The 12,602-nt window shown below is 43.1% G+C and overlaps 1 protein-coding gene across 1 annotated transcript in view; it reads right to left on the reverse strand.

Moving 5' to 3' along the window:
• Window positions 1-12,602, reverse strand: part of LOC124041527 (protein unc-13 homolog A-like) — a 64,667-nt gene that overhangs the window by 28,260 nt on the left and 23,805 nt on the right. The window contains exon 3 of the mRNA XM_046359225.1: window positions 5,580-5,679. Within this exon, the coding sequence (XP_046215181.1) occupies window positions 5,580-5,679 (100 nt within the window). The remainder of the gene's footprint in view (window positions 1-5,579; window positions 5,680-12,602) is intronic.

The raw sequence follows: 12,602 nt of genomic DNA on the forward strand, positions 1-12,602 counted from the left end.
CATGCACAGCTGTCTTGCCAAACAAATAGGCCTAAAAGGCCCACTTCAAACATGGAAATCCAAGCCGCTAATGAATACCGCAACAGGTTGTGATATGGCACAATACACTTCTGTGGAATAAATTCGACCCACGTAATCAATTATGCAATGCCAGCATACCATAAACACGTTTCCAAAACAAACAGTTCCATCTACAACCATGAAAACCAATAGGCTACCAAGAAAACCATTGTGGAAACATATGATGAAACATACCTATGTATTTATACCCAGGGGCGTTTGTGTTCTTGAATGGGTTCCTGTATTGGAATTGTATTGAATTATGCTTATACAGTATCATGCTATACCACAAGAAACATAACATTTCAAATGCCAACACCACTGAGTGCTTTTGACCAAGTAACAGGTTGGCACGAAATCTCCCCTGCACTCTATCAGCACCATGGACAGCACCCTACATATTAAAGCAAGGCCGTTGAAAACCTATGTTAGCTAAGAAAGTACATTTTGCCATTCCATACCCTATATTTTTTGGAGGAAATGACACCACAGGCTATACCACCAAGATTCTGATCAAAACCAACCAGCTAGATTGTTTCTTACCTTTTCAGAAGAGTTGCAGCCTCCTTGATGCTCTGAGGAACTTTCTAAGTAATCAATCATTCCATTCTCCCCAAAATCAATCATTCCATTCTCCAACTCAAATACCACTTGGATTAGTTGAGATTGACTTTGGTGTAGCATGCTTCTTCTGTGCTGACTGAACACGTTTGTCAAAGTGAACAAAATTGTTTTTGCATGTAGCTGTGGACGACCCCCTCATGAGCCCTACAATCTCATGTTGAATATCGTGTGGCATTGTGGGGTACGGTGCTAAACACCATGGCAATTTCCTTGTCTTTTCGGAGAGTATAATCCATTATAGACAGAAAAAGTCCACTGCCCACCCTCCCCTCGACTCTATCGAGTCCAATATCCCCGTCAGTGGTTACTGGTTTGAAACAAGGAACTCAATGATGTCTACAATTGCCAACAAACATGTGATTTCTCTCCAGCTGCCCATCATTAACAAGTGTTAAAACTGATGTTCCCATAGCACTTCGAACTTGTTTTTTCCCCCACAGTGCAGTGCATTTCAAATGCTCTTTACTTGATGCGTGCCAACCGAATCCTTTGGTACGATCAATAGCATGCTTCAAGTTAGAATACCCAGCTTGGGTGAAGGCCTTGTCTGCGTTAGCATTGGACCCAACACAGAACTTTCTACATGGGGGAAAAAAATGACAGATCTGCAGTAATCGAGTATTCCAGCCACTCTCTTCCTACAAACCAGTTGCTATTAAATTAAAGGTTTTGGACAGAAAACCTGCAGCTAGGGTATGATTCTATGCTAACCTGTTCCAAGATTGCCAGCAACAGTCGGAGGTGGAGGGGTTGTGGAGCCATTATCCAAGCGGCGCTTGTGGAAGGGTGGGTAGCCTCTACATGCGGTGCTAGCTGGAGCTCAGCAGTTTGATGCTGAAAGCATGTGTTTCAGACATAAGGATGGCTGCAAACTTTCTACTTTTAAACTCGGACAAAACAGAGATGCTTGTTCTAGGTCCCAAGAAACAAAGAGATCTTCTGTTGAATCTGACAATTAATCTTAATGGTTGTACAGTTGTCTCAAATAAAACTGTGAAGGACCTCGGCGTTACTCTGGATCCTGATCTCTCTTTTGAAGAACATATCAAGACCATTTCAAGGACAGCATTTTTCCATCTACGTAACATTGCAAAAATCAGAAACTTTCTGTCCAAAAATGATGCAGTAAAATGAATCCATGCTTTTGTCACTTCTAGGTTAGACTACTGCAATGCTCTACTTTCCGGCTACCCGGATAAAGCACTAAATAAACTTCAGTTAGTGCTAAATACGGCTGCTAGAATCCTGACTAGAACCCAACAATGTGATCATATTACTCCAGTGCTAGCCTCCCTACACTGGCTTCCTGTCAAAGCAAGGGCTGATTTCAAGGTTTTACTGCTAACCTACAAAGCATTACATGGGCTTGTTCCTACCTATCTCTCTGATTTGGTCCTGCCGTACATACCTACACGTACGCTACAGTCACAAGACGCAGGCCTCCTAATTGTCCCTAGAATTTCTAAGCAAACAGCTGGAGGCAGGGCTTTCTCCTATAGAGCTCCATTTTTATGGAACGGTCTCTGCCTACCCATGTCACAGACGCAAACTCGGTCTCAACCTTTAAGTCTTTACTGAAGACTCATCTCTTCAGTGGGTCATATGATTGAGTGTAGTCTGGCACAGGAGTGGGAAGGTGAACGGAAAGGCTCTGGAGCAACGAACCGCCCTTGCTGTCTCTGCCTGGCCGGTTACCCTCTTTCCACTGGGATTCTCTGCCTCTAACCCTATTACAGGGGCTGAGTCACTGGCTTACTGGGGCTCTCTCATACCGTCCCTGGGAGGGGTGCGTCACTTGAGTGGGTTGAGTCACTGATGTGGTCATCCTGTCTGGGTTGGTGCCCCCCCTTGGGTTGTGCCATGGCAGAGATCTTTGTGGGCTATAGTCTGCCTTGTCTCAGGATGGTAAGTTGGTGGTTGAAGATATCCCTCTAGTGGTGTGGGGACTGTGCTTTGGCAAAGTGGGTGGGGTTATATCCTTCCTGTTTGGCCCTGTCCGGGGGGTTGGGGGTCATCGGATGGGGCCACAGTGTCTCCTGACCCCTCCTGTCTCAGCCTTCAGTATTTATGCTGCAATAGTTTATGTGTCGGGGGGGCTAGGGTCAGTTTGTTATATCTGGAGTACATCTACTGTCCTATCCGGTGTCCTGTGTGAATTTAAGTGTGCTGTCTCTAATTCTCTCTTTCTTTCTCTCTTTCTTTCTCTCTCTCGGAGGACCATAGGACCATGCCTCAGGACTACCTGACCTGACTCCTTGCTGTCCCCAGTCCACCTGGCCGTGCTGCTGCTCCAGTTTCAACTGTTCTGCCTTATTATTATTCAACCATGCTGGTCATTTATGAACATTTGAACATCTTGGCCATGTTCTGTTATAATCTCCACCCGGCACAGCCAGAAGAGGACTGGCCACCCCACATAGCCTGGTTCCTCTCTAGGTTTCTTCCTAGGTTTTGGCCTTTCTAGGGAGTTTTTCCTAGCCACCGTGCTTCTACACCTGCATTGCTTGCTGTTTGGGGTTTTAGGCTGGGTTTCTGTACAGCACTTTGAGATATCAGCTGATGTACGAAGGGCTATATAAATACATTTGATTTGATTTGATTTGATGCTGCTGCTCATCGCTCTCCATTTCTAATATCCATCGTGGCAGATTTGCTGGTTTAAATTAGCTAAATAGGCTAAGGCTAATAACTAACTCATTTTACAGCTAGCTAAGAAGCTACTCTGGAGTGGTGGGGCAGAGTTGATAGAAGCAGCTTCAAAGGTAAACTTGACCTCACTCTCATAAATATTACAGGCAAAGGCGTATCACATTATTTTCAGATGAGCGTTTTTTCCCGCTTTTTAAGGAAACCCAAAGGAGTCATACCTAACAACCTCAGTGGCTTACCATAGTTCCCCTACACACACCATGGTGCGCTCCGTCCATTGTACTGACACAGTGCAGCGGAGATACAGATTTTGCGCTAATCTGTTACTCAATCATTTGAACTTTTTGGCAAATGTTGTAATAGGGACACAAAACAAAAACTGAGCCCCTTTTTGCCCCCTCGTGGAGCTGGGCCAGACAGACAGACACAGCTGGTACACAGCTTTGTTCACACTATTTACTTATGGGTCTGATGGTAACAAAAATAAAACATGTCTCTATACGAGAGAGCCTGGGAGGAATCTAACAAACAGCCTTTACAAGACGACAGGGAGTTATTAAACAGAGAAATATGGGGGGACAAAAAAGCGAGCGAGAACAAGAGAGGAAAGCAGGGAACGGAAGACAAAGCATGAAAGTGTGTGTAACTGTATATATGTGTGGGTGTATGTAAGAGAGAGAAGTGCCATCTAGAGAGTAAAGGGAGGGAGATGGAGATTGTATTCAGCGCCTGGAGGGAAAGAGCGGGAACTTTTTTTTTTTTTTTTTTTTAAAGAGTTTGGCGGGATTTCCAGTCTGGGTAGTGACTTTTAAGTGCCACTTTGATTAGTGTCCGTAACTGAGGGTAGGGACTGGGAGCCATGACAAAGGGATATGAGTCTTACATAACACTTTCCGTGGTGCAACCACACCACAACGGACACTAATCTGCAGTCAGCCAGCCTGCCTGCTGCTGCATGCTACATGTTTCATAACCCACCAGTGAGCACAATGGGGTGGCAGGGTACCCTAGTGGTTAGAGCGTTGGGCTCTAACCACTAGAGCTAGAACCGGAAGGTTGCAAGTTCAAATCCCCGAGCTGACAAGGTACAAATCTGTTGTTCTGCCCCTGAACAGGAAGTTAACCCACTGTTCCTAGGCAGTCATTGAAAATAAGAATTTGTTCTTAACTGACTTGCCTAGTTAAATAAAAAAATACACTTACTGGCACACTACACACCAGACAAACTACTACTCATTGGTAGTGATGGGGGGGGAAATGTGTATACGGTTGCATATCGCAATATTATTTTGGGCCGATATTATATCGACATTAGACTCCAAGTTTTGTTTTGTAAAATATTTGCTACTGTAGAAAGCGTAAGTTAGCGCTACCTGGCTGTACATGCACGAAAAGTCCAATATTTTTCATCCTATAGCTTGTTCTCCATTTTTAAATAGTGAGCCAACATGTTTCAGCCCCTTTATTTAACCTGAGACTAATCAAAAACCATTTTCTCATACTCTCACTCGTCTCTCTGCGGCAGACATATCGTGAGCAATATGTTTGGAACATCAAATCGCAGTATCAATAATTAATACATATAGAATTCAAGGAATTGTAAGAACCGTAAACCCATATCGTATCAGCACCTAAGTACCGTGATAATATCGTATCGAGAGTTCCCTGACAATTCCCAGCCCTACTCACTGGCATACTTCACATTAGTCAAACTAATGTAGTACACCTTTACTTGCATAATACACACCGGTCAAGCTAGTATACACTCATTAGTCGACTACACACCAGTCAAACTAGTGCAGACCCTCTGGCTTGCACTACACACCATCCACACTCACTGATTAGCACACAGGCTGTTACTAAGTGCCCCGTTCAAGTCTGAAAATGGAAACGTCCCCAAAGAGAAGGTTATATGAAAGCAGAGGAAGAGAAAGATGAGGGAACGGTAGGAGAAGAAAGTAAAAGGAAGTAAGTAAGAGATCAAGGTGCACTTTGGAAGGAAGAGGACAAGGAGGAGTGGAGAGAGGCTGGGAGGAAGCCAATGTGGAGAGGGAGGGAGTGATCGAGGCACCAAGGGAGAAAGGATGGATGAGGGAGCAATAGAAGGGAAAAGGAGGTAGATGGAGGATAAAGAGAGATGAGATGAAAGAGGAAATGTACTCAGATGGGTGAAGGAGTGACAAATAAAAGGAGAGACAGATTGGTGACAAGAGGGTGACGGAGTGATAGAGAAGGAGAGGACTCACAACATGAAGTCCTGCTCCCAACTGGGCATGCTGCCCCGGACAGCGATGGTGGTGCTCTTCACATTCTGCACCTTCAGGATCAAGTACGTGTTGAACTTCTCTGTGAGGAGAGAGAGAGAAAGAACTGAACTTCTTATGTGAGGGAGAAAGAAAAAAACAAAGTTACTTTCACAACTCCGGTTCTCTGATAATATGAGTGAAATGTACAGTTCCAGTCAAAAGCTTGAACCCACCTACTCATTTTCTAAATGTTTTACTATTTTCTACATTGTATAATAATAGTGAAGACATCAAAACTATGAAATAACACATATGGAATCATGTAGTAAACAAAAATATATTCTATTTTATTTCATATTTTTTATATGAGACTCTTCAAAGTAGCCACCCTTTGCCTTGATGACAGCTTTGCACTCTTGGAATTCTCTCAACCAGCTTCATGAGGTGGAATGGAATGCATTTCAATTAACAGGTGTGCCTTGTTAAAAGTTAATTTGTGGAATTTCTTGACTTCTTAATGCGTTTGAACCAATTAGTTGTGTTGTGACAAGGTAGGGGCGGTATACAAAATATGGTCTTTTACCAAATAGGGCTAAGAACTTTTACAGTTTCTTCAAGTGCAGTCGCAAAAACATAAAGCACTGTGATGAAACTGGCTCTCACGACGAATGCCACAGGAAAGGACCCAGACTTACCTCTGATGCAGAGGATACGTTCATTAGAGAGTTACCAGCCTCAGAAATTGCATCCCAAATAAATGCTTCAGAGTTTAAGTAACTGACACATCTCAACATCAACTGTTCAGAAGAGACTGCGTGAATCAGGCCTTCATGGTGGAATTGCTGGGGAAAAAACATGACTAAAAGGAAAAGATTTGCTTGGGCCAAGGAACACGAGCAATGGACATTAGACTGGTAGAAATCTAGCCTTTGGTCTGATCAGTCAAAATGTGATATTTTTGGTTCCAACCGCTGTGTCTTTGTGAGACGCAGAGTAGGTGGACAGATGATCTCTGCATGTGTGGTTCCCACCATGAAGCAAGGAGGAGGAGGTGTGATGGTGCTTTGCTGGTGACACTGTCTGTGATTTGTTTAGAATGCAAGGCACACTTAACCAGCATGGCTACCACAGCATTCTGCAGCGATACGCCATCCCATCTGGTTTGCGCTTAATGGGATTATAATTTGTTATTTTAAAAGTGACCCAACACACCTCCAGGCTGTGTAATGGCTATTTGACCAAGAAGGAGAGTGAGTATTCCTTGTGCTCTTGCGAGCAGGGAAATGCGGTGATATATCGCACTCATATTATCAGAGAACCGTGCTTACAAAAGTAACCTTAAGTTCTCTTTCAAATACTCCCCCCCCCCCCCGATATATCAGATATGGGGAAATGGCCAACTCCCATATTGCAGACGCTCTTCAAAGCCAGGGTCGTCCCAACAGCATCACCCATCAGAGGCTCCGACACTGAGGACAAAATGCACCAAAGAAGTGCAGTGATGTATAGTCTGTAAAACCTCAAATGTATGAGGAGTGGCCCAACATGCAGTATCGCAAATCTCTTTAAACACGAGAGGTAGCCATACCTCTGGTGGAATGAGCCCACAGGCCCTACAAACCATTGCTACTATAAGACAATATAATAGCCTCCACTATATATATATATATATATATATATATATATATATATATATTTAATGCATTTTGAATTGAGGCAAACATTTTTGGAATAAGTCAAGGGGTATGAATACTTTCTAAAGAAACTGTATTTGTTTCTTGGGCACCTCCCTGAAGGGGGGGACCCCTCTCTCATCAAAGGCTATCCCATTGGATATATATATTTGTATTATTATTATTTTTTATTTTTTTTATCTACACACACTACTGAAGTGAAGACAAAAAAAACGAATAAAACTGACAGGTGGTGGTACTTGGATAATTTTTTGGGACATGATAGTACTTTTAAAACGTGGCAATATTTTGAGAATAATGTGGCAATATTTTGAGAATAAAGTCGAAAATACATTGTGAATAAGTGGCAATATTTTGATAATAAAGTGGCAGTATTTTGATAATAAAGTCTAAATTAAATTCTGTGAATAAGTGGTAATATTTTGAAAATAAAGTGGCAATATTTCGAGAATAAACTAGAAATGTAGTTTAGAGAACAAAGTAAACATTGAGAATAAAGTCTGTTATATTTCAAGATTAAAGTAGTGGATATGTTTAACTGCATGTCGCCCTAGCTCCCTGTTGCTGTCTGTGCCATTGACCGTTGACCTGGTGAAACTAGAATTTTGAATTGTCTTTAGTAACAAGGAAATACTTTCTCTTTTTTAGCACATAATATTATATGTAGCCCTATTAGGACAAGAAAAATGTACCACATATTATTTTCAGAAGGAGGAACCACACAGACTCGGATGAGGTGAGTCATCCAAGTGTATGTGGTTACATACAGTGCATTTGGAAAGTATTCAGACCCCTTGACTTTTTCCACATTTTGTTACGTTCCAGCCTTATTCAAAAATGTATTACAATTTCCCCCCTCAATCTACAGACAATACCCCGTTATGACAAAGCAAAAATAGGGTTATAGAAATTTGTGCACATTTATAAAATAAAAAACTGAAATGTCACATTTACATAAGTATTCAGATCCTTTACTGAGTACTTTGTTGAAGAAACTTTGGCACCGATTAGAGCCTCAAGTATTCTTGGGTATGACGCTACAAGAGGCAGCGTCGCTGCACAGCTATTTTCAGGGCTCTCCAGAGATGTTAGATCGGGTTCAAGTCCGGGCTCTGGCTGGGCCACTCAAGGACATTCAGAGACTTGTCCCGATTGCCACTCCTGTGCTGTCTTGGCTGTGTGCTTAGGGTCGTTGTCCTGTTGGAAGGTGAACCTTCACCCCAGTCTGACGCCCTGAGAGCTCTGGAGCAGGTTTTAATCAAGGATCTCTCTGTACTTCGCTCCGTTCATCTTTCCCTCAATCCTGACTAGTGACTGGAACGAGGAAGAGCTCGGTTTTGTTTGTTTGGAAAGTATTGGCGTTTAAAAGTATATTGGAAAGTTCTTGGTAGCTACCTAGCTTCTTATGTTGGATCCTGCTTTCCAGTGATCCTGCCGACCACGGACGGTTCTGAGGAGCTATTTGGCGTTGCAGCTAGCCTAGCTGCCTAGACATAGCTGGACATAAAGCTAGCGAGGTGTTCTTGAACACAGCCCGTGACGATGTTAGCTATTGTGGCTGGGACCACGGATTGTCCAAGGTTTGTGGCGGTCTAGATCCCTGCTGTTTGTTGTTTTTAATTTTCCACATGACCTGCCCATCTGGAACCATGAGGAGTAACAGCCTAAAATACATTGCTAGCTACCATGACAAAGACCAAAGCCAGTGGGAGTACCGTTGAGGACAGTGCTAGTGGTGTCTCTCCATCACACGTGAAGGATCTTATAAACAAAAAGAGACCTATAAAGCAGTTGTTACAACAACAAGAAAAGAGTACCAAGTGTTTTGTCCAAATACTTGTGGATTCTACTAATAAAAGAATGGACGACCTGACCAGAGAGGTCCAGGTCCTGAAGAACAGTGTGCAGTTCTCCCAGGGTCAGCTCGACGAGTTAAAACAGGAGAACGGCAAGATGACAGCAATCTGTAAGTCACTGAGAGAGGACATCAGTTCTGTGTGTGAACCCATGATAACAATGACATATAAATCAGACTCTCTCGAGGGACAATCAAGGCAAAAACAACATGGCCGTGGACGGAATTGCAGAATCTCCACGAGACCTGGATGGAGTCTGAGGACAAAGTGAGGGAAATGATCTGAGAAATTGAAGATGGACAACAGGAACATTGAGGTGGAGCGCGCCCACAGGACTGGAAAACCAACCACCGGCCCAGGTGATCTGCCCAGGCCCATAGTTATCAAGTTCCTGAGGTTCAAGGACAAGGTAGCTGTTCTGGAAAGAACCAAGAACTTGAGAGGAACATATATCTTCCTAAACGAGGACTTTCCTGAAGCTGTGTGCCAGAAGAGGAAAAACTGATCCCAGCCATGAAAGCTGCCAGAGCGCATGGGGAAATTGCGAACATCCGCTACGACAGGCTCATTGTCCACCCTTCCCCCAGAAGCCTGGAAGGGATGAAAGAGCCAAGCCTATGGATTCGTAGCCTCAACCCCGCAGCACACACACACCAATTTATTAATGGACTGCTGAATATATTTTTTTTCTTCTCTTGCTTTGTCTGATCTTCTCAATATTATGTCTCTCTCTGATAAGCTACCCTGGAAAGGGCTGAAAATAGCCCATATTAATATATGTAGCCTGATAAAGAAGGTAAATGAAATCAATAACTTGCTAACATCAGATAACATTCATATATTAGCAATTTCTGAGACTCACTAAGATAATTAATTTGATGATACATCAGTAGCAATACAAGGATTATAGCATTTATAGAAGAGACAGAAATGCTTATGGGGGAGGAGTTGCTGTGTGTGTACATATGACAACAAGCTCAGTCCGATGATGCTGTGATACACCGCCCCAGACAATGACGGACCCTCCACCTCCAAATTGATCCCACTCCAGAGTACAGGCCTCGGTGTAACGCTCATTCTTTCGACTATAAAAGCAAATCCAAACATCACCCGTGGTGAGACAAAACCGCGACTCGTCAGTGAAGAGCACTTTTTGCCAGTCCTGTTTGGTCCAGCGACGGTGGGTTTGTGCCCATAGGCGACGTTGTTGCCGGTGATGCCTGGTGAGGACCTGCCATACAACAGGCCTACAAGCCCTCAGTCCAGCCTCTCTCAGCCTATTGCGGACAGTCTGAGCACTGATGGAGGGATTGTGCGTTCCTGGTGTAACTCGGGCAGTTGTTGCCATCCTGTACCTGTCCGGCAGGTGTGATGTTCGGATGTACCGATCCTGTGCAGGTGTTGTTACACGTGGTCTCCACTGCGAGGATGATAAGCTGTCCATCCTGTCTCCATGTAGCCGGTCTTAGGCGTCTCACAGTACAGACATTGCAATTTATTGTCCTGTCCACATCTGCAGTCCTCATGCCTCCTTGCAGCATGCCTAAGGCACGTTCATGCAGATGAGCAGGGACCATGGGCATCTTTCTTTTGGGGGTTTTCCAGTCAGTAGAAATGCCTCTTTAGTGTCCTCTAAGTTTTCATAACTGTGACCTTAATTGCCTACCGTCAGTAAGCTGTTCGTGTCTTAACGATCGTTCCACAGGTGCATGTTGATTAATTGTTCATTGAACAAGCATGGGAAACAGTGTTTAAGCCCTTTACAATTAAGATCTGTGAAGTTATTTGGATTTTTACAAATTATCTTTGAAAGACAGGATCGTTTCATTTTATGCTGATTTTATGTTTGACATGCTTGATAGTCTATGTGATGTAAAGAGGTCTACTTTCTTGGAGACCTGAATATTGACTGGTTTTCATCAAGATGTCAGCTCCTTACTGTAACCAGCACCTGTAGGTTATTAAAATCAACCTACCAGAGTGTTAACACTACAGGAACAAGATCATCCACATGTTTCGATCACATTTTTACTAATGCTGTACAACTTTGATCTAAAGCTATATCCGTACCCAATGGATGCAGTGATTACAATATAGTGGCTATATCCAGGAAAGCCAAAGTTCCAACAGCTGGGTCTAAAATAGTGTATAAGGGATCATACCAAATATTTTGCTGTGACTCTGATGTGGATGATGTTAAACATATTTGTTGGTCTGATGTGATTAATGAGGAGCATCCAAACACTGATGAATTTATGAAATTGCTTCTTCCAATTATTGATAAACATGCACCTGTTAAGAAACTCAATGTTAGAACTGTTAAGGCTCCATGGTTTGATGAGGAATTGAAAAACGATGGTTGAAAGAGCAAAAGGAGTGGCTAATAAGTCTGGCTGTATGTCTGACTGGCTTACTGCAAATTGAGAAATTATGTGACTATACAAAAATAAGAAACTTTATTATGAAGCCAATAACAATGACATTAAGAATGATGGAAAAACTTGAGTACTTTAAATGAAATTATGGGTAGAGAAATTCAACTGGTCCTTCTGTAGCTCATGTCATGTTTGTCATTTATTATCATGTCTTGTCCCTGTGCTCCCCATTCTATTCGTTTCCCTCTGCTGGTCTTATTTGGTTCTTTCCCTCCTTCTATCCCTCTCTCTCCCCCTCCCTCTCTCACTCTCTCGCTCTCTCTTCTCTCTATCGTTCCGTTCCTGCTCCCAGCTGTTCCTATTCCCCTAATCATCATTTAGTCTTCCCACACCTGTTCCCGATCCTTTCCCCTGATTAGAGTCCCTATTTATTCCTTTGTGTTCCGTTCCTGTCCCGTCGGTTCCTTGTTTAGTATTCACCATGCTGTGATTGCGTTTCGCCCTGTCCTGTCGTGTTTTTGCTGTGATTGTGTATCGCCCTGTCCTGTCGTGTTTTTTGCCTTCATCAGATGCTGCGTGTGAGCAGGTGTCTCTGTCAACTACGGCCTGCGCCTACCCGAAGCGACCTGCAGTCTGTGGCCGCTTCTCCAGTTATTCCCCTCTACAGACTAGAGGATTTCTGTTATTCCCTGTTTGGACTTAAATAAACTCTGTTTCTGTTAAGTCGCTTTTGGGTCCTCTTTCACCTGCATGACAGCTCAGTTGGCAGAGCATGGCGATTGTAACGCCAGGGTAGTGGGTTCGATCCCCGGGACCACCCATACGTAGAATGTATGCACACATGACTGTAAGTCGCTTTGGATAAAAGCGTCTGCTAAATGGCATATATTATTATTATTATTATTAACTCCATCTTTCATCGAATCAGATGGCTTATTCATCAAAACTATTTGATGTTGCCAATAATTTAATGATAATTTAATTGACAAAGTAGACCAACTTAGGCAGGAAATGCCCACAACAAACGGGGTAAATATATTCATGCATAAAACAAAAAACAAATAATGAAAGAAAAGCAGTGCAAGTTTGAATTTTGTA

This window comes from Oncorhynchus gorbuscha, linkage group LG08 (genome assembly GCF_021184085.1).
Source record: "Oncorhynchus gorbuscha isolate QuinsamMale2020 ecotype Even-year linkage group LG08, OgorEven_v1.0, whole genome shotgun sequence".
In the NCBI taxonomy this organism is placed as follows: domain Eukaryota; kingdom Metazoa; phylum Chordata; class Actinopteri; order Salmoniformes; family Salmonidae; genus Oncorhynchus; species Oncorhynchus gorbuscha.